Below are 20,198 nucleotides of genomic sequence, written 5' to 3'. Positions count from 1 at the left end.
TTTACATGCACACAATTTTGTGGTTTCCCGAGCATTTAGTCAACTTTATTACCTGCTGTGAGGACATATCTTTCTGTAACTCATTGGTAATGAAAAAGTTAGCCTCCGTTTGCCAGCCCCGGGTAAAAAAACAAAATTGGACAATAGCTCCCTTGATATTACAGGGTCAAGATGAGCAGCCAAAGTGGATATTTTTGCTCAATGGTTATTTGTGTGGCCATTTAGCCAAAGTAGGGTCACCCCTATTATAAATAGCTTTTTTTTCTTCAGTTCAGGGTCCTATTAGCAAGAGTGGCTTCCACTTACAAGTTTCAGCGTGGATTTTCACATTTTTATGAATTTTATAAAAGAAAAAAACTATTCTTCAGTGCTGAGTCCCAGTAGCAAGCAAAAGATGGGAGAGGCTTCCACTTGCGAGGTTCAGCGTGGATTCTCACATTTTTAAGAACTCACAAAAAAAGTAAACTTTAAAAAAAAAAAAATATTAGCAGAAAAAAATCACGAAGAAGTGAATTCGCAATCATCAAGGGGAAGACTGTACACAATGACAGTCCAGAAGCAAGGTTTACTGTTCCCACAAGAAACAAATCGACAGTGATTTCATGTTAGGGCATGATTATGGGAAAACTTGGAACACTCACGAGCACGGGCAGAGTTTCAAATTCCTAGGAAATTTCGTTGGAGTTCCCAAAATGTGAACAAAACCTATATTTTTTTTAAAAACTGACGTTTAACTAAAATGCATTTCCGTGTGAACAACATTCCAAAATTTGCTGGTCATTAAGGTCTACAAGAAACTCTAAAGCTAAACCTCAGTAGAATAGGTAAATTGTAGTAAAGGCGTTTAAATTTGGCATCTGAACAGACAGAAAAAAAAGATGAAATGGCTGAGCAGCCAATTCCTTGAGTCAAACACACTCATACACAAATAGTTTCCTGTGCCACGCCTGCGGGTGGTGACGCCAAAGAGGAAGGAAGTCCAATCTGAGCTTCCTCCCACAATCCAACCCAACCCATGACATAAAATGGCACATTTTCATTCTGTTTTACAAATACATGCATGGGGTGTCACCCCATTTCTTACCGATAATGCGACGCAGCTCCTCACACTGGCTGATATGTGGTAGTTTTAGCATCTCCTTCCATTTCTTACTGCGACCATTCCTTTTCCCTCCGCCACCTAAGAATCAGAAAAAGACAATCAAATAAACTGCAAATTTCACCACGAAAATGAATCTGTTCATAAATATTAGGGGTGTGTTTTTGCTTCACATCCGGCAATACAATTTGTATCACTATTCAATTCTATCCCAATTAATCCCAATACTACAGTTTAAGACGATTCTTGCGATACATTTATATAAATATATTTCTGAAATCTCAGCACTTAAGTAAACATGTTATGTTTGAACAACATATGGCCTTCATTGTATAATTTTCTCAGTTTTTAGTGCAGACCTGCTTTAGTGCAAAGCAGTTTTAGTCCAAAACTCCTTAAATGCAGGATTATAAATATGAAAAAAGGATGCATATCTCTCAATAACGAAGTTATTGTTGTATTGTGTTGACAGGGGAATCATGCTAAATGCATTTGTATGAAAAATGTATTCATTTTTAATTTGATTTTAATTTTACAGTACAATTATTTTAGATCCATTCATTCTTTCATCTTCTAAACTACTACAGTCTCACAAGGGTGCTGAAGCCTATCCCCGTTAACAACGGGTTGGTGACACAATGCCATATTAAGCAATCAGGCTGTAAATTCCTTAATGTCAGATGTGTGAGAAGTCTTATGTTTTTACAATGATAAAAAATGAGAAGCAGTTATCCAATTTTGAAGTCAGGTGGAAAAACAACTAAGGAAAAAAAAGTGAATGGGGTAATTAAGTGTGTATATGTGTGTGCGTTGCGCGTGCCTGTCAGAGCTCATTGGGCAACCCCACCCTATTTAATGTCACTCTGACGTCAAAGCCATGTGTGCAACCCCTAATGCAGAACGGATGGAGCAAGTATTTATTTAACTTTGGTTCTCCCTTCCGACAGAACGGGGGCGCTCCATAAACACCAACATCAGGGTAGTTGGCATCCGACAACTGTGAGATCATCACATAGCATCTCAGGACATGCCTGAGCATTTTGTGACAAAATTCAAGTTTAAAAAGCCTTTGAGCAGTTTAACAGCTCATACTTTAAAGGAATAAGAAAAAATGTTGGCCAATCTTAGCTCCAACAGCCCTCCACTGCCTCATTTAGGAGCTGGAAAGATATGGGGGCTGGGCATATTTCCTGCTCCATGCTATTGTCCGCTTTCCAAGAAAAGCATTAGCCACGAAGATGACCTGACAAATAAATGGATGACTGCACTGTGCACTGATTGTATTTTTTAAAATCAATTGCAATGCTTTTATTCTGTCTTGACAAACGTTGCCGTGATTCTTGTTGACAAGACACCAAGTTGCATAAGGGCAAAATATATAATTGGTCTCAAACACTTATGCGTTCATTTGCCACTGCACAACATTTCGAAGATATTTCTAACCTAACAGAGATGCAATTGGGTTGGTCACCTATTATTTATATCAGACCAAATATACGCATTTTAAGAAGCAACTAAATTGCAGTAATACAAAGGAGGCATAAAGGCATAATATTTAACAATGTTATAAAATAACATAGGCAAAAAAGCCTTATAGAAGTACTTCTTGGTCAGCATTTTTAACAAAAAAAATCAGATATACAGCAGATTTTTCCTTAGTCTATTATTAGTAATACATTTGAATAAAAACACTGCTCACTGAAACACAAAAGTAATATGAATCCTATTAAAATCATTGACAAATATAGTAAATCAAAATATAGCCTCGCCATATGGGAACCATACATCCACAAAAAGACATAAATGAAATGTGGACATGGTATTACTATATTGAAAAGTAACAAATTGGCTCCAACAGCATTTGAGCAGCATGACTGGCAAAGTTCTCAAAGTCACAATATAATATAGCACCACTTTTTTCACAGCTTGATTTTATTTTGCCCTGCCATGTGGTAGAAGCCACTCACCCATCTGATGAACACATGTCACACGTTGATGCTGAGACACAAGTCCAGAGAATCCAGACTGAGCACGGCAGCATGCAGCCAGTATTTACAGCTTCACACAATATGTTTGGGTGCAATTGAGCTGCACACTTGTCACTTTTACAATACAAATAGTGCATCATGTTGCTTAACAAATTGCATAATGGTCCAAAGGAATGTCTCAACGAGAATCCACCCATTTTATTCTACTTATCCAGACTAAGGTCGCTGGGAGAAAAAAAAGTAGCCCATTGAGATAAAGTCTTTCCAAAATGTCTGGGTTCCAATGCAACCTGGAAAATCTCACCAGGAAACTGTGCAGAAAGTATTTGAACCCGCTTCAAACGTGGGGATCAGAACACTCAGTCAACTTGAGATGCCTTGAAAATTCTTAAGAAATTAGATATGAGAGCTGAACGGAAAAGATAGAGTTCATCGTAGGGCTGCAAAAAACAAAGAAAAATATTGTACATCTCTCTCGCTCTCTTTGCATTTTCTGTATTTTTATACGTTTCTTGTGTTGGGGTTATTCCTGCTGTGACTGTCTAGGCCTCTCAAGAGTGGGGAGGTAAACCCAAGCAGATAAGACACCTACTTTGACAACATTAGGAGAAGAAAATCACCATGGAACTGTATGATGTGTGCTGTTACTGCACCTGGCCTCTCAAGTCATTTGCTGCCAGTGACTGCAGGAGATGTCCAATTCATTTGAATGGAGAGTGGCTGTCACTATCTGCTACCTACTCAAAGTTCAAAATGATTGAATGTGTATCTATGGTACACGGTCGATTGGTTGCCGGTCTTTTGGTCGCCGGTCTTTTGGTCGCCCGGAAGGTAAGTGATAATTACCATTTAAATCGTTGCTCAAATTCCCTAAAGATGGGAATAATGCGAATTACTGTTTAGTCATACTTAATGCCCTAGTAATTATTAGGCTAAAGAAAAGCTCCAAATTTCCCGGACTTTTATTGTTTTTTGTTGGAGAACTTGTTAAGACCCTGACTGACATACCTTCCTAAGGGGACAACTCATGTACATACAAACTCTTATACACTCACACGTCGGCTCAGTGAAACTGCTCATGGCCATTGTTGGCTTTTATTGATGCGTAGACCGTGTTGTTTTGCCTTGTTTTGTCACCGGTCTTTTGGTCGCCCGTTGTCGCGGTCCGGGCGACCAAAAGACCGCGACCAAAAGACCGGCGACCAATCGACCGCACACGGATGTTCCTATCAAGTGACTGGGACTCAGGAGGAGAAAAATGTGATAAGGAATTCTTAACTAAATACTAGGTGACATCCAAAGAGTTGTCGCTCCGGCACCCCTCCCGCAGCACAAAGCCAACGACTTTAGTGCTCCCCAAAAAACATGGCTTAAATGGTAGGAAATGAGACAGGGTCACTCATAGTTTAGGGCTATTGTAATGTGAGCAGGCTCACGCACGCAGGCACAATGGTGCCTGGCCGTGATAAATGAATGGTCTGTTGCTTTTCCAGTTGCTCTCACTTGCAGCGTGTGATTGGCTGGCGTCGCCTCAGATAAGGAAAACATTAGCTGTGAGTATCTGTGTTTCCTATTGAAAGTAAAGGCCCAGTGTTTGCCTTAAGTAATCCGTCTGTATATTCACAGTGGAATACAGCAAGTGAGGGAGGAGACCGAATGTGTGAGTATCAGGCAGCAGCGCTCCTTTCAATTTTTTTTACCTCTCTCACATTTTCCTTCCTTTAGGCTCCTTTCAGCTTCCCCACCCCCACATAACACCTTTTCACTCTCAGTTCTTTTTGTCAACTTCATGACCCTCACTGAGGATGTACACCGCGTGTAGAAATGTGGGGAACATTGCAGGTGAGAATGAGTAACGATATTACTCCGCTCAGGAGGACAATGGCCTTGAAAAAATATGAGGGACCCTCAATTGCAATCTAGACTGAAAAAATAACAACCAGAAGTGTGGAAAACAATCATTCACTCACATTTTCTGAACCGATTTATCCTCATTAGGGTCACGGGGGTCCCAGCTGACTTCGGGCCACCCTGAATCTTTCAGACGGACAACCATTCACTCTCACACTCATACCTAGGGGCAATTTAGAGTGTCCAATCAGCCTGCCATGCATGTTTTTGGAATGTAGGAGGAAAGCAGAGTACCCAGAGAAAACCCACACAGGCCTGCAAGTTTGCAAAACAGCTGTCACAAAATGACAAGATGTTGCTTGTAACGCTCATGATCTTCAACATTAATTGATTCCATTCAGGATGTACATTAAATATGAACATACTTATTTGCATTAAACAAAGATACGTTGCTGTTTTGGCCCATTATTGAATTTTCATTTTTTTAATTGTAATTGTATCACACAAAAGCTGTGTTTAGAGCGGGGGTGGGCAAACTATTCCACAAGAGGCCACGATTCCAACCTCTAAAGAGGAAAGCTTTCCACAAATTTGGTGGGAGGGGCAATCAGTGGATTGCAGTCAGGTGCTTCTTGTTTCAGCAGAAACCTTGCTGGTTAAACTATCTGTGTTTGATCAGTTGGAACAAAAACCTGCACCCACAGCGGCCCTTGAGGACCCGTTTGCCCACCCCTGGCTTTTGAAAATAAACCCTTTTAACAGTGACGTCAGACCACTTCTGTCACTGTGTGATGTCTAACAATACCCACTACCAGCATTGGATGAATAACATGTAAACAAATCAAAATTGAATATAGTTAATGAACTCTATGAAAATGGTAACAATTTATTCAATTGCTGCAGCCTGCAACAACTATGGACACATGGTAGGTCAGTAAAATTCATGTGGACAATAGCAAGCAACTGGATCAAAAAGCAGGCTGGACACATTGAAAGAGATGCAGATTAATAAGCAATCACTCATTTGCGTAAAAAAGGACCCCCCTCTCATATAGACAAATACGGCACAAACATTACATTAATACACTTGGCTGGAAACATAAAACACACCTGCAAACCGTTGTTTTTTTGTTGTTGAATTTTTTTAAACTGTATACACTGCTTGTTCTGTTCATAGTTGCTCGAAGTTTGAACCTAATCCAGATCATTTTTGGCAAAAGGCAGATTATTCAACAGTCAGTCCCAGTAGTGATGAGCACAATAGCTTGTTTGAGTGAGATGATACAATCAGTTCAGTAAAAAGATACATTTTCAAGAATCACTCTCACCGCCCCCAAACCAATCCGTGGGAAGAAAAGTATGCTTTAGAGGAGCATTCTTTTATAAAACAAAATACATAAATGTATTATTCATTTACATTTAGTTTTTTAAACCTTCATTGGTGTGCTACAATTTATTATTATTATTTTTTAGCTAGGAAAAAAGGATGCTGTTCAAAGTGTATATTCGTAGGATGAGACAAGTGTCGCTGACTAACTGAAAAAGCTCACTCAATAAGTCATTCGCATAACTAGGAAAGGGAAGTGACATAGCAAAGTGGATCACTCACTAAAAAATGCAGTTTCATTTGTCATTGTTTAAATTTTTAAATTTTAAAAAAGTGTAGTGCCCCAGGCCATTTAGTCCTGCTTATTGTACTTAATTCTTTACAGATTAGATTCTTAAAAATTACCAGTTAATATAAAGTGAGGAAAAACAAGTTTTAGGAAGAAAAAAAAAACCTAAAAAAGGATTAGTATCGGACAATATGGGGGGAAAAAAGAGATAAGTTTCCATATTTCAGCAGTCATCCCATTTCTCTTGAATTGCCTCTGCAATAAACTCAATTCTATACATAGACCATTTGTGGGGCTGACTATAAAAATGAGTCCCACGAGGAGGGACAGTCAAAAGGCATTTATAAACCTCACATGGAGGAAATATCCCAGAGTGATTACAATAAATGTTACTCTGTCTTTGACCACAAAACTAATAATGCTACACTGGCTAACGTCACAGGAAAACCTTAACAAGTGGCAAGAAGAAGGGGGAGGTCGGCTGGCCAACATAATGGTTGGTGGTAGGGAACAGAGATGTTCGTCACATAAGCACATAAGAGAAATTGTCCAAATCCAAAAGGTATATCTCAATTTTCTAAGGCGGATAATGTAGAAATCTAGGTTCTCTAACGATATAAAACAATGATTTCCATGGATTTAATCCAAGACAGTTAGTCAATTTGTGCTTAGTACATTCTGAATAGATCTTTGATTCTTTGAAAAGACAAACCTAGAAAACGGATTTGCTGTCAGTCAGAGGAATAGATGTCAATCCAACCAACAGTAGGAAAGTGAGTGCTCAGTCATGTAGGCCAAATGAATTGGACTTCTATTGCCGTCAATGGCAGCCAGTGAGCAAAAGGACTCCATTGCACACACACACAGCATTTTCTGTTCTGTTTAATAGATTAGACTCTTGTGAGGATAATCAGTGCATAAAAATAATGAATGGAGGCCCAAATGCACGTAGCAGGACATTCACACTATGAGATCACTAATAGTTTCAACACCTGCTATTTTTACACAGCTGAGAATCAAATAAACAGCAGTAATGTTGATATGATTCTACATGATTTTTTTTAAACAAGGGTGTCCCGGTGGAGCGATTGGTTAGCACGTCTGCCTCACAGCTCTGGGGTCCTGGGTTCAAATCCAGGTCATGTCCACCTGTGTGGAGTTTGCATGCGCTCCCCGGGCCTGCGTGGGTTTCCTCCGGGTACTCCAGTTTCTTCCCACATGCCATAAACATGCATGATAGTCTGATTTAATATTCTAAATTTCCCCTAAGTATGGGTGTGAGTGTGCATGGTCAAAAATAATAATAGCACAGAAGTGGTAAAAACTAAACTATTGTATAGAACTCCTACAATACAGTATATCTATCGTACAACGCTTTACATGAAAAACCTGTAATGTCAAAATTTTATTTGAAATGATACAACCATGCCAGACAACTCCTTTAATGAGCGCACAAGAGTATTTCATTTATTACAGCTAAAAGGTAAACACAAATTCCAGACTTTACACTACCACCTGCTGTTCTATGATAGAGAAACGATCCAAGCCAGTTGCTGCAAAATATTATAACTTGTGGCATCTATAGGATGTCTTATGATCACACATTTATTTAAAGATAAACTCAGATTTTGTAAGTGTTTATTAAGCATGTTAGTATATATTATTTAATGTCTGTTATATATTTTTCCTGTTTCGTCGATAATGACTTTGGATCAGTTACCCTTCAATGCAGGAAATATAAAAACAACATAGACAGTTAAGGACCAAGTGATATAACATGTGAATTGCTTGCAAGAACATTGTGAGGTCAGCACGTACAGTATTTTTTTTTTGGAGCTGTTCCGTGACAGTTTTTCAATGCGAAAGAACTCCCTACCTTGTTCACGTCCAGCCAAAAGGTCATAAAATTGCCCGGTTACTAAGGCTTTTTTTTTCGAGTCTGATTTTTCGGTTCAATAAAACACTGCTGTGGGCTGTGCTAGCAATGCACAGCGTATCATACTCGTACGAGGCATCCCTCTCGTCGTCCTCCACCACTTGCGGCCATCTGAGGTCTCGGGAAGATGAAAATATTTGACAGGAGTAGTATGCAACATCACGCAGAGCACCATTTTAGAAATGAACACACTCTAACGGGGCTAAGTAATAGCCAATGCACAATGTAGACGAGCCACCTGCTCTCAAATAAAAGTGATCAACTCCGTCCAATTACCCTCACGGACACCCTGATTGGATAGGAAGCATATTATCCCAACAATAATATACCCCCTCCTCTCATCCTCCCTGGTGCTTGCACACCCACTCATCGCCCTCTCTCTCACTCTCTGTCATCTCTTGGAAACAAATGCACCATCTCCTGTGATCCAGCACCTTCGGATGAGACCTTGCAGAGGGATGAACGGCTCACAGATCACCGTGCAACCTTCAGATTTGGAAAATCGGACTATCTTTGAGCCATCACATCCTGAAAATCAACACTTAAGGCTGTCAATTTACGTAGCATACCTCTGCGTCAAAAAAAAACAGCAAACCAGCCAATAAGCCTCACACAAGAAGGTATGCAGAGGGCTTGGTTTGAGCCCACCGATGACTCTGTCTCCACTCAAGTAACATATCATTAAATGTGTGCAACGTTAAGTGTAAATAGACGTAAAAAGCCACTGGTGCTCGTGTGGAAAAATGCAGCGCTCGGGCCGCTGCAATGCACCGACGCTGCAAACACTCCCCGCCTTGTTCACCCCCAGTCAACAGGGCCTAAAATTCCCCCCTTCATATGGATCTTGTTTTGGGTGATGCTCGCTCATTTCAAGCCATAATTGCGTGGATCTGACCAAGCTAGATGGTACGGAGATCGAAACATAAAGCCCACAAGGAGAAGCGAAGGAGACCGACCGGGCTTGTACTCGACTACGAAGCTCAGCTGGCTTGGACATAAGGGGAAGAAAAAAAAACACTGCTGTCGCGCTTACCTTCTCTCGCCTTGAGGAGAACCGTGTTGGCCACGATGTTTTCAATCTCCATTGTCACAATGTGGTCCCACAGCAGCCGCGATACATTTCACTCCGCGGGGGTAAAAGACGTTTGCTCGCTGGATTTTTTTTCGTCTGTTTTAATCGTTAAAAAATAATCAAAGGTGCCAATTGCTGCCAGGCAGCACGCGCACGGAGAGGAGACCGGGCCACTCGTGCATAGTAGCTATCTTAAAAATAATACTCTTCGTTTCTCCCCATTAGCACAAGTTTGGGGAGCTGTGGACGATTACCACGGGGGTTGTTAGCATTCACAGCCTGCCTCTCTTTCCTTTTCTCCCCCTGCGCTTGCCTACCTTCCTGCTTCGGATCTCTCTCTCTCTTTTCCCTGTCCCTCTTCCACTCGTCGCCCCTCCCCACCGTCCACAAATGAGCCGGTGTTTTGCATTTTCTTCCCACCCTCCAAACGTCCTACCGATTGCCCATTGCGCATGCGCACGCATGCGTACATCCGTTGAAAGCAGCATTTCCGTCGTATTTTTCAAAGACACCAAATACGTGTGTTTTTCTGTCATAACTTTTTAATAAATGTGTCATACCTTTAAAGCAGAGTGTTCATCTGTTGGCCACATGAATCATTAGGCCACAATCGTTTGATATTCCTAGATGTATGTTATCAAGGGATTTTTTTTAATAGTCAAATGTAGTCACTACGACTGTGGTTAGGCCTCGCAGTTCTGAGTTCAAGGGATCAATCCCAGGTTTGGACTTTCCTGTGTGGAGTTTGCATGTTCTCCCCGGGATTGTGTGGGTTTTCTCCGGGTACGCCGTTTTTTTTGTGTGCTGAATTTAAGCCACAGGCCTTTCAAAGTGACAAAAATTGACTATGCTCAAATGTTCTGATGTCTGGATGGAATGTTTTCCAGCACTCACTGGCCCCAAAAAGATTTGAGCATAAAAATAATAATAATAATAAAATATTTTCTAAAAATCTTACACAAGTGCCAAAAATATAGGATAGACACCCCGAAAGTGGACTCTTCGTATATTTAAGCTTTGCCGAAAGTGCTGGTCTAGACAATGGATGGATATTTGCATTATATTGTTGTAATCTTCCACTTTATTCATCTAATAATACTTAAAAATAAAGTGCAATTCCATATGCACCAGAAATTGTAATATTTACACCTTTGCAAAGGAAAAATACAAATATATTTCAATTAGGATTTTTGCTCATATTTACCAACCCAATGCTTCCATCTGGCGGTAATTAAATAAAGTTATAAAATGATCTTCTATGTCACTGCTACGTTGTTAAAAATATTTTCAAATGTAAACAGTTTACAGCTGTCTAATGTGCCTTAGTGGCCTTTCGTGGTTCTTTTTGGTAAATACAAGTGTTTTTCCAATATTAAATGTAATATACAAAGATGCCACTAGATGGGGCTGAGAACAAATCTACGTGGCTTCCTTGTTTAGTAAATTAAGTAAAGTTAAAATAACGGTTAAAAAGATTGGTCTGATATATACAGACGGCTGCCGTTTTCTAGAATCAAATATAGAATAGTGCTGTACTTTATTACTTTATTTATCCTGTCATCGACTTCCGTATTTCCAGAGGATTAGCGTTCTTTACACACTTCCTGTATTTGTGTGTGCGTGTTTTAGTTCACGTGACATTCAGCGAGCTTCTGACACTGAGGAAAACTGCAGAGAAGAACATAACGGAGACCCTCAAACAAACTTTATAACAAACGCTGCTAATCATCCCAGGATGTTTTCTCTCGGGGAGAAAATTGAGTTTCTCATAGCAAACCCCTTTTCAACCCCTGTTGGCCAGAGAATCGGTGAGTAGCTCCACGATTGAGCAGTCATCTCAAACATTGTCCTTTTCCTATGTTATGCGTTCGATATTGTTTGTTCTATTTAAAAAAAGTGTCATATAAACGTATTAATCAGCAAGATCGAGAAAGTCAACAGGCGACTAAGGCAGGCGTTATGTTAGTCCCTTTATCTGTCAGTTGATTGGCTGCTTTTTAAGTGTCAACTCAGCGTGCCAATGAGTGGAGATCAACATTCATGTTTATATTCTGACAATCATTATAAATTAATGCCCCAATTTTTCATCAAATTTGTTTTCAATGCAGATGTTCCATATTTTGCAGATTTTTTTCAGAACCAGCAGGGAGTCTTATGTTCTAATCCTTTTTTTTTTAAATAAGTTTTTATCTACTGTAGATCTTTTTAATTTATTCATTCTTTCAGTATCGTTTATGATGATCGACGCGTGCAAACTGTGGCTTCAGAGCCATGTGTGGCTTTTCCATCCTTCTGATGTGAATTTAAATTAGTTTATTACTAGATAGATTATAATTCATTTGAATTGGGTGGGGCAGAAATCCCATTCCAAATGGATTGTATCACTGTTAATGGCAGCTAATTAATTAATTTAGTCATAGTTTAGGCCTTACTACTCAGAAAGTATGTATCTATTTGATAATCAAATCTACCTAAGCCGTGATTTCGCCAAAATACTGTTTTGCCTCCTGCATCCAATATTGTATTTATATACTTTTTAGATGGAATGAAAAATAAGAAAAGAATAATATTTTCCGCAATTCATCACCAGGGCTGTCATTGTGGCTTTTTATTTATTTGAAGTTTATTTCTTTAATTCAAGGTATTTAGCCAGACAAAAACGCATTTGTATTTTCAATTTAAACAAGAATTGAATTTTATATATTACTCTTTGATTACTATGTACCCAATTTTGTAGGGAAATACATGTTACTATATTTGGTATAAATGGGAAACAGGATAAAGAGGTTAGCATGAGACTGTTCATTATGAAACTGAACTTTTGCATAAATCCTTACAACAGCAACTTAACAGGGGAAAAAATAGTTTCACAATAACTCACATTGAAGGAAATGAATGAACTATTGTTATTTTTCTTTCAACTTTAAGATAAGCCTTTTTCTGTTGGGTGATGTTGATGGTGATGAATAGGAGACCCTAATGTGACATTGCATTTGGGATCAACTAGAAATAAGATTGAAGCATGTTATTTTGGATGTTTATTATTATTATTATTTTTAATAAACTCGTCACGTGTTGTCTTTGTGTCCATATAGTCTACAAGTGCAGTCAAAAGGGTTTTTGCTAATTTTACGTTGGGTATAAACTCTAAAGGCATTGTCCACTTATTCCACGTATGTGCCTTTTTACAATTTTCGCCAAGAAAACACCTTCAGAAAAATATTGCATAAACTGAAGACTGGCAGGTGAACTCCAGAAATCCAGATTTATCTGCACTTTCAATTAGTGAGAATATTTCCAGGAGTTCTCAACGCTTCCCTCCTTATCTCATTCACTAATTCTCTCACATAAATGCCAGTGCATTTTCAGTTCCTTCTGAGCCAAACCCAAGCAGCTGACAGTCACATGAAGTGCACGGAGCTGTGAAGTGGAAGGGGGGGTAGATGCAATAGAGTAGATGGGGTCGAGAAGCATAGGGGGGAAAGGATTGAAGCTTTAAAGAGGCTATTCGGAACATGTGAGGGCTGAAGAAAGTTGGCTGTGGTTGCTAAATAGTTTGAGTTTACACTTCAAATGTATTGGATATAGGCTTATAGCAGGTGTCCATGTCTCAATCAGAATCACAATGTTTTCATTTGAATTGTTTTTAGAAAATGTTTGAATATGTGTAAACATTGTTGCATTATTCATTCATTAGTTTTCTGAACCGCTTATCGCAGAGCACAAGGAGACGGACAACCATTCACACTCACACTTATACCTAGGGGCAATTTAGGGTGTTTAACCAGCCTACTCTGCATGTTTTTGGGATGTGGGAGGAAACCGGAGTATGCGGGGAAAAAAACCCAGTGCAATCCTGGGGAGAACATGCAAACTCTACACCACCAAAGTGGCGGCCCGTGGGCCAAATTTGGCCCACCACATCATTTTGTGTGGCCCGGGAAAGTAAATCATGAGTGCTGACTTTCTGTTTTAGGATCAAATTAAAATGAAGAGTATATATGTATATATGTATATTAAATTTCCTGATTTTCCCCCTTTTAAATCAATAATTGTAATTTTTTTATCATTTTTTTCAGTGTTTTTAGTTTAAAAACATTTTGTAAAATATAAAAATATATTTAAAAAAAAGCTAAAATAAACATTGTTTTAGATCTATAAAAAAACTGAATATTCAGGGCATTTAATCCAGTTCTTTTAATCCATTTATAAAAAAAATCTAAATATTATATCTAAAATGGTCCGGCCCACATGAAATCGAGTTGACATTAACGCGGCCCGTCAACCAACCCGAGTCTGACACCCTTGCTCTACACAGTGGGGATCCATCTGGGATCGAACCCTTGACCCCAGAACTGCGATGCGCTAACCACTCGGCTGCCTATTATTGCAGCATTTGCTACAAAAAAACAACTGCATTTTCAAGAACTGTTATGTCTGTCTCTAATGTATGAAATGTACGTCATCACAATGTTGTATTATATTTATCTTTGTATCCCTTTAGTAGTTCTCTACAAATGTGCCTTCTTCTTTGCTATTCAGAGCAAGCAACCAGTGGTTCTCGACAGTCAGAGGACTGGGGTCTCAACATGGAGATTTGTGACATCATCAATGAGACAGACGAGGGGTATGATGAAATAATATCACTTATTTAAGTCCTGTTTAAAGTGGTCTGTAGATGAGAATTTGATTTGTCTGGCACACAGAGTCTTCCGTTGACTAAATATGATGTATCTTCTCGTCTTTAACATGTTTTTGTCCAGTCCAAAAGATGCAGTCAAAGCCATTAAGAAGAGAATTGTGGGTAGCAAAAATTTCAGAGAAATCATGTTGGCCCTGACTGTAAGTATTTTTGGCTTTTAATTTTTTGGGTGGTCTTACCGTGCTCTTACATAAAAAGTCAATAAACATTTAGTTTGTCAACATAAAGCACTTTATTCTCCGGGATCGTACTTTATTGCTTCCTGTCTCACAGGTTCTTGAGGCATGCGTGAAGAACTGCGGCCATCGTTTCCACGTTTTTGTAGCGTCTCAAGAGTTTGTTGAAGGAGTTTTGGTGCGAGCCATTTTACCCAAATATAACCCGCCCACCGCCCTCCATGACAGAGTGCTTAGTCTCATACAGGTATTTAAACTCTTTTTTTCCCTAAGCTTTTAGAGTTAATTTATTTTCTCATAACCTAATTGGTGTTATGTTTCAGAACGCACTTAAACTGAAGGGAAATGTCAATTTTCTGTCTTTTTTTTTCCTATGGTATTCATATGAATGTATTGTTTTGTCTCCACGAAGTGACACTGAAGATTCTCTGTGCTTTTCCCAGTCATGGGCTGACGCCTTCCGTACTTCCCCCTCTCTCGCGGGCGTGGTGTATGTTTACGATGACCTGAGGAGACGAGGGTTGGAATTTCCCATGACAGACCTTGACGCGCTATCTCCAATTCACACTCCCAGCAGGGTGAGCCTGTCTACAGGCGGGTAGAAATACCTCATAACTGTTTATATCAAACTGGCATGCTGTCTATAATGTAATGATATGAATCGACTTCTGTATAATGTCGTGACCAGCACAATGTATACTGCAAGTTTTCTGTAGGTTTAAGTCTGCCTTCACTGCCATCAGACTGTGCCTGAAAATGAAAGCAATGAGTCCATGGAGGCTCCTTCCCATCAGTCACAACCACAAACTCCCTCCAGTTCCCCTGCTACAACTGCATCACCTTCATCACCTGCATCCCAGCCAAGTGATGGACCAGGTGCTCTCACTGCAGCACAGGTAACATCTCTAAAATGGCAGCTCTCATAGAGATAAAAACAGAATTGTGTGTCGCAAGTATATGTGCTTCTAATTTATTTGTGCAATAGATGAAATGAAAACCAATGGAGAATGTAGGGGTCAAATCAATGCCATTTAATATGAATTTTTAAATGAAAAATGTTCTCAATTTTTTTTTTCTTCTTAGAAAAACAAGCTGCAGCAAGAGATTCTACGGGTAAAGGGAAACCTTAATGTAATGTCTGAAATGCTAAATGAACTTAAACCTGGACAGAGCGAACAGGATGATACAGAATTGCTTCAGGTGTGTATTTTTGTCTACATACAGTGTATATGTTTGTTTATTGGCTTGAATAATTGCTGTAAATATTGTAGGGTGGGCTTTTCCCTATTTTGGCTTCATTGCTGAAATTCCAAGGCATTTAGTATGAGATAGCTGGTAATAAAGGTTAATTCAATTTTGTTTCCATTAATCAATTTCTGTTTTCTGTCAAAGCAGCAACTCTACTCAGTGTGTAAGAATATGCAGACACGAGTAGTGGAACTCATTCCCCAGTTGGTGGATGAAGGACTCATTGAGGAGCTTCTGGTGGTTAATGATGACCTCAACAACGCTTTTATTCGTTATGAGAGGTGAGTGGTAGCTTTCGTCACCTTTTCTATATTAGAACCAAATGCTATTTTTATGCTAAATCTAAAACTCACTCGCTTTAGGTTTGACAGACTTAACAAGTCACAAATTACAAGTACTGAACAAGTAAGGATTATGGACATTCTTTGTTTGTGTTGTGCCGTTTTACTTGTAATTCAAACCATCACCATTATATCTCTATTTTATTAATCATCCAACCAGAGTTCTGTAGGCTCCCTAGACCTTATCGACCTCAGCCCAGAGACCTCAGCTATGAGTCAAGCCGCTGTCCTTTCAACGAACAATCCAGCCGAAGTCAGCAACTCCACCAATGAGAAGAAGTCAGCAAACCAAAGTGAGCTTTAAGTCTGTCTTAATTGTGTAGCATACTTAAAAGGCATATTTGTACCCCAGAATATTGGGGGGAAGAATATGCTTAATGCGACAGCACTGGTTAAAAAACAAACTTATCAATACTACTATTAGTCAGATTACTATTTATCATCTACATATACTATTCAAACCATCATGTAATCAACCCATATCATGCCAGTTTTCACAGCACATGTACTACTGAGATGTTTATTTTGTTACAACAGTGGGTTCTTTTGGCCAAAAAAGTGCCTCCCTCAGATCGTTCATTATTTCTTTTAATTCTTATTTCCTAAACACTTTACTGATCATTGTAATGCGTTTTAAGTAATGCAGGTGTATACAAAAACAACAACAAAATGAAAAAATGGCACTTTTGTCAGAAAGGGGGGTGTAACCATTGTGAAATCATGTAATACAGAAAAATTAAATCAATCTCCTATTTTTTCATATATATTTGCTACTGCTTATAATAATCCAATGGTTCATTTTTTTACGTTTGGCTTGTATAAGTGCTTTCAAGATTCTTCTGTCTTTCAGAAGATGAGGAAGAGTTTGATATGTTTGCCCAAACCCGAGGCAGCTCTTTAGCAGAGCTGAGAAAGAGGTGAGTGAAAATTTCAGAAACATTATGTGATGGCATGGATACAGACAGAATATCTTAGATTTTGGCATTTCCATTTTTTTAGATGGTACATAAAAAACACGACGGTACTCACATGTGATTTTGTATTGACGTTTTATTAAATAAATGTGTTTTCAGTGTCAGGTATGAAGATCCTGGAGCAGTAGAGGGTCTTGCTGGGGCCTTAGACTCGAGGCTGCAAGTCACGGGATCTGTACGTATGAAGCATTCAAATTTTAACATTTATTTGAGTTTATTTTTAACTATGGCAGAAAATGCTTCAAAAACATTTCCGGGTCAAATGTCTCTTTTTGTATTGCTCTCCCTGTTAGAAGGTGGAAAGGAAAAACACACTCCAGAATAATGTGGATAAATGGCTAACTTCTGATATGGTGAGATAATTCATTTATTCAGACCGTCACCATTAAAAATACAGTTGGAGAAATCTAGTATATTTAGTGTTTTGTTCTTTTCTTTATCTGAAAATGTAGCAAGACCAGTCTGCAGTCAGTGAAGGGGTCTCGAGTGAAGGTGTGTCAGTTTTTTTTCTTCCTCTTGCGAATGAGTTCTCACTTCTCCCGATGGTTTCTTTGTAACAGTGCAAGGCTTACTCTCTGATATTTGTTTGCAGAGTTCGATAAATTCTTGGACGATCGAGCAAAGGAATCTAACCAGCAAAACCACACAACCTGTGGCACACTGCCTTCAAACTCAAGACTGCCGCCACAGACAACAAAACAGCAGGACAATTCACATGACAAGCTATTTTCCCTCTAGGTTTGGGGACAAGGAAACTTGAGAACAAAGTTTGTTTCATTTCAAACAAGCACTTGTTATCACACAAAAGTACTATAACATGTCTGTGAAAGTATTGTTTCCATGAAGTGATGCAGTTTTGTTTGAGATTATCATGGTGATGTTTGGAAATAAGAAATCTATTCATTATGTGAGAGAAATTTATTGTCACTGCAGCAAAAGTCACACATTAGTGTGATTGGTATAGAAACATGGCAACAAGTTTAAAAAAATTAAATAAGATCAGCAGTGAGGAGGAATTCAAAAGTGTTTGAATAAATCTAAGCAAAAAGAATTGGGCCGCAAAAATAAGAGGTTTTTTTTGTTTGAGAAGTTGTAAGTAGTAATTATATTAGTCCAGTCTTGTTTTGCTCTGTAACATAAAATAAAACTCAAAACAAAAGGACCAATCAAGAAACTACAGCGTGTCTGGGTTTTTGCTTTACATTGAAGTACTTTAATCCGTTAAAACTGCAGTTTGTCTTTAATAAAATAGTGTCAACAACTGCTCTGGAGATGGTATTTTGATCGTAGAAAATGCAAAATAATTTCACGTAATACTAAAGTCAACTGAACAATATTGTTCTGCGTTAATTAAGTACAAATCGAAAGACCCACAACCTTATGCCACTGCCAAAATGCTGTGATAAAACTGATGTTTCATATCTTATTGTGCATAGAAATTATGTATACATGGTTGTATTTATAAAATTCAAATCTTCATTTGAAAAAGTGTTTCACGTATTAAAAGTAATGGTACATAAGTTTTATTTGCCAAGTCAAACTCATTCTTGTGAGACACAATTTTGATTTGTATGCTTTATTTCCGCCAATTCTTGGATAGATCGATAGTTAACCCAAATAAGGTTTCTCGGGTGTCTTGTGTGTTTTTGCAGATAGAACCAAAGCCTAAACACCAGATTCCGATTGAAGTGTGTAATGACTGCTCAATGTTAAGTCAACCTATTTAGTGATAAACTGTACTTTCTCCAAATGTTATTATTGAGGAACTCAAGGATGTCTAGGACTTGGAACATGAAGTCCCTGGTGCACTCAGTAATAAGACAGAGGAGCAGAGGTGACTCCAAAAGAGGAAAGGAGGAGAAGAGGAAACATTTCACTCTCCTGGTGAAGGGCAAAGACAATGATTTCCTTGGGTGTTCAACTCTACTTCTCCATGTATGCATGTGCTTTCCTCTATGTACCTGCAGCCTCCATCTCCAATATATCTACTAAAGATGACCGTCCAACTGATGTTCAAGATCGGGAACACATGGATGGCGATTCATCATTCCTTCAGTTAAGAAGCAGCATGCCTTCTTTTTCACAGCCACTTCGCCCATACGCCATACTGACCAATGCAAAAAACTTCCCCTCCATGCCCAAACCAAGGAATTACCGGCCCTCCCGCCTACTTCGTACTCTCGGACCCTCTTTTGACCCATTCTGGATGTCTATTGATCAGCCGTTTGAAGTCTCTGGTGTCTGCACAGACAAAGGTGAATGTAATCCTCCGGTAAGAGGTGACTCGTTACCTGTCGGACTAAACTCGAGGCCATCCAAGGAGGACTTCAACCTCAGTGCTTCTGCGGTCCTGATGGAGGCTAGAGAAAACCAGAGGCAGCAGTTGGCGAGAGAAGCCGCAGGCGTGAAGCTTGGGTTCCTGCATCCGGATATCGCCAACGCAGTCCGGGCCTGGCTGGTGCGTTCGGCCACATGTGGATTGCGTTCGCAGTGGGTGGATGTGGGCCCAGCGTTTTGGCCACGCTGGTTGAGGCAGACGGAGTGCGACGAGTCGAGCAGAGGGCAAAGCTGCTCCTTTCCCAGTGGTATGGCGTGCGTGACAGCTCAAACAACACATATTACGATTCTGGCTTGGCATTGCTTGAAAGTGCGAGATGATGAGTCCAAGCAGATTGAGGGGGGCATGTCTGGTATTAGCATGTTGATGGGGATTAGTGAAGAAATGAGGAAATGTTTATGGAGACCGGTGCCGTATCCTGTGGTCACCGCTTGTTCATGTAAATGCAAATGATTGCTTTACTCAGAGATTTCACTAATTACTCTTGAAATGTAAATTACTGGTATTCATTTCACGTTTTCCTTTTGTCATTTTTTTAATCAATAAATTTCTGGGGATTCTCCCTGATCAAGCAATTGTTGATAATTATTTGTTTGCAAGGCAGTATTTTCTCATAATACTTACATTACTATACATTGGTTTCAAAAACTCAAATATTGGGATTGTTGATAATGTTTCACTAAATAAATACACAATAAAAATATGTTAATGTTCATTGTGGTTTATTTTCAATTTTCAATAAAATAATACCTGCTGAAATAGAAAGGGGTTGGTTTTAATTAATATCGGCCAACTATTGAATTGAATTACGATTGTACTAATTATAGGAAAACAGCAATAGTCCATAACGCAATTAA

General features: G+C 39.1%; 3 protein-coding genes across 8 annotated transcripts in view; 2 read left to right on the top strand and 1 right to left on the bottom strand.

Moving 5' to 3' along the window:
• grk4 (G protein-coupled receptor kinase 4) overlaps positions 1 to 9,946 on the bottom strand; it is a 30,068-nt gene extending 20,122 nt beyond the window's left edge. For all 5 annotated transcript variants that reach the window (XR_013300867.1, XR_013300868.1, XM_077604497.1 and 2 more), the window contains exons 1-2: positions 9,524 to 9,946; positions 1,085 to 1,180 (exon numbers count right to left, since the gene is read on the bottom strand). Coding sequence is in view for 3 of the 5 variants with exons in the window: in XM_077604497.1 (XP_077460623.1) it covers positions 1,085 to 1,180; positions 9,524 to 9,575 (148 nt within the window). In the remaining 2 variants the exon portion in view is untranslated. The remainder of the gene's footprint in view (positions 1 to 1,084; positions 1,181 to 9,523) is intronic.
• Positions 9,947 to 11,063: 1,117 nt separating this feature from the next.
• LOC144077053 (target of Myb1 membrane trafficking protein) lies at positions 11,064 to 18,274 on the top strand. Of its 2 annotated transcripts, XM_077604499.1 has the most exons (15): positions 11,067 to 11,370; positions 14,105 to 14,189; positions 14,326 to 14,404; positions 14,538 to 14,687; positions 14,884 to 15,018; positions 15,184 to 15,336; positions 15,524 to 15,640; positions 15,836 to 15,969; positions 16,051 to 16,093; positions 16,190 to 16,322; positions 16,880 to 16,946; positions 17,103 to 17,178; positions 17,297 to 17,356; positions 17,456 to 17,495; positions 17,596 to 18,274. In XM_077604499.1, the coding sequence occupies exons 1-15, from the start codon at positions 11,298 to 11,300 to the stop codon at positions 17,739 to 17,741; spliced, it is 1,491 nt and encodes a 496-aa protein (XP_077460625.1). In that variant the 5' UTR covers positions 11,067 to 11,297; the 3' UTR covers positions 17,742 to 18,274. The 2 variants fall into 2 exon arrangements, 1 of the variants encoding a protein (XP_077460625.1); XR_013300869.1 differs by having other exon boundaries at positions 11,064 to 11,370; positions 16,883 to 16,946; positions 17,103 to 17,356; positions 17,596 to 17,704.
• Positions 18,275 to 18,840: 566 nt separating this feature from the next.
• On the top strand, positions 18,841 to 19,925 carry LOC144077992 (noggin-3-like). The gene has a single exon (XM_077606138.1). The coding sequence runs from the start codon at positions 18,904 to 18,906 to the stop codon at positions 19,792 to 19,794; it is 891 nt and encodes a 296-aa protein (XP_077462264.1). The 5' UTR covers positions 18,841 to 18,903; the 3' UTR covers positions 19,795 to 19,925.
• The last annotated feature ends 273 nt before the right edge of the window (positions 19,926 to 20,198 follow it).

This window comes from Stigmatopora argus, chromosome 7, assembly GCF_051989625.1.
Source record: "Stigmatopora argus isolate UIUO_Sarg chromosome 7, RoL_Sarg_1.0, whole genome shotgun sequence".
Taxonomy (NCBI): domain Eukaryota; kingdom Metazoa; phylum Chordata; class Actinopteri; order Syngnathiformes; family Syngnathidae; genus Stigmatopora; species Stigmatopora argus.
This window is presented reverse-complemented; position numbering and strand designations above follow the sequence as displayed.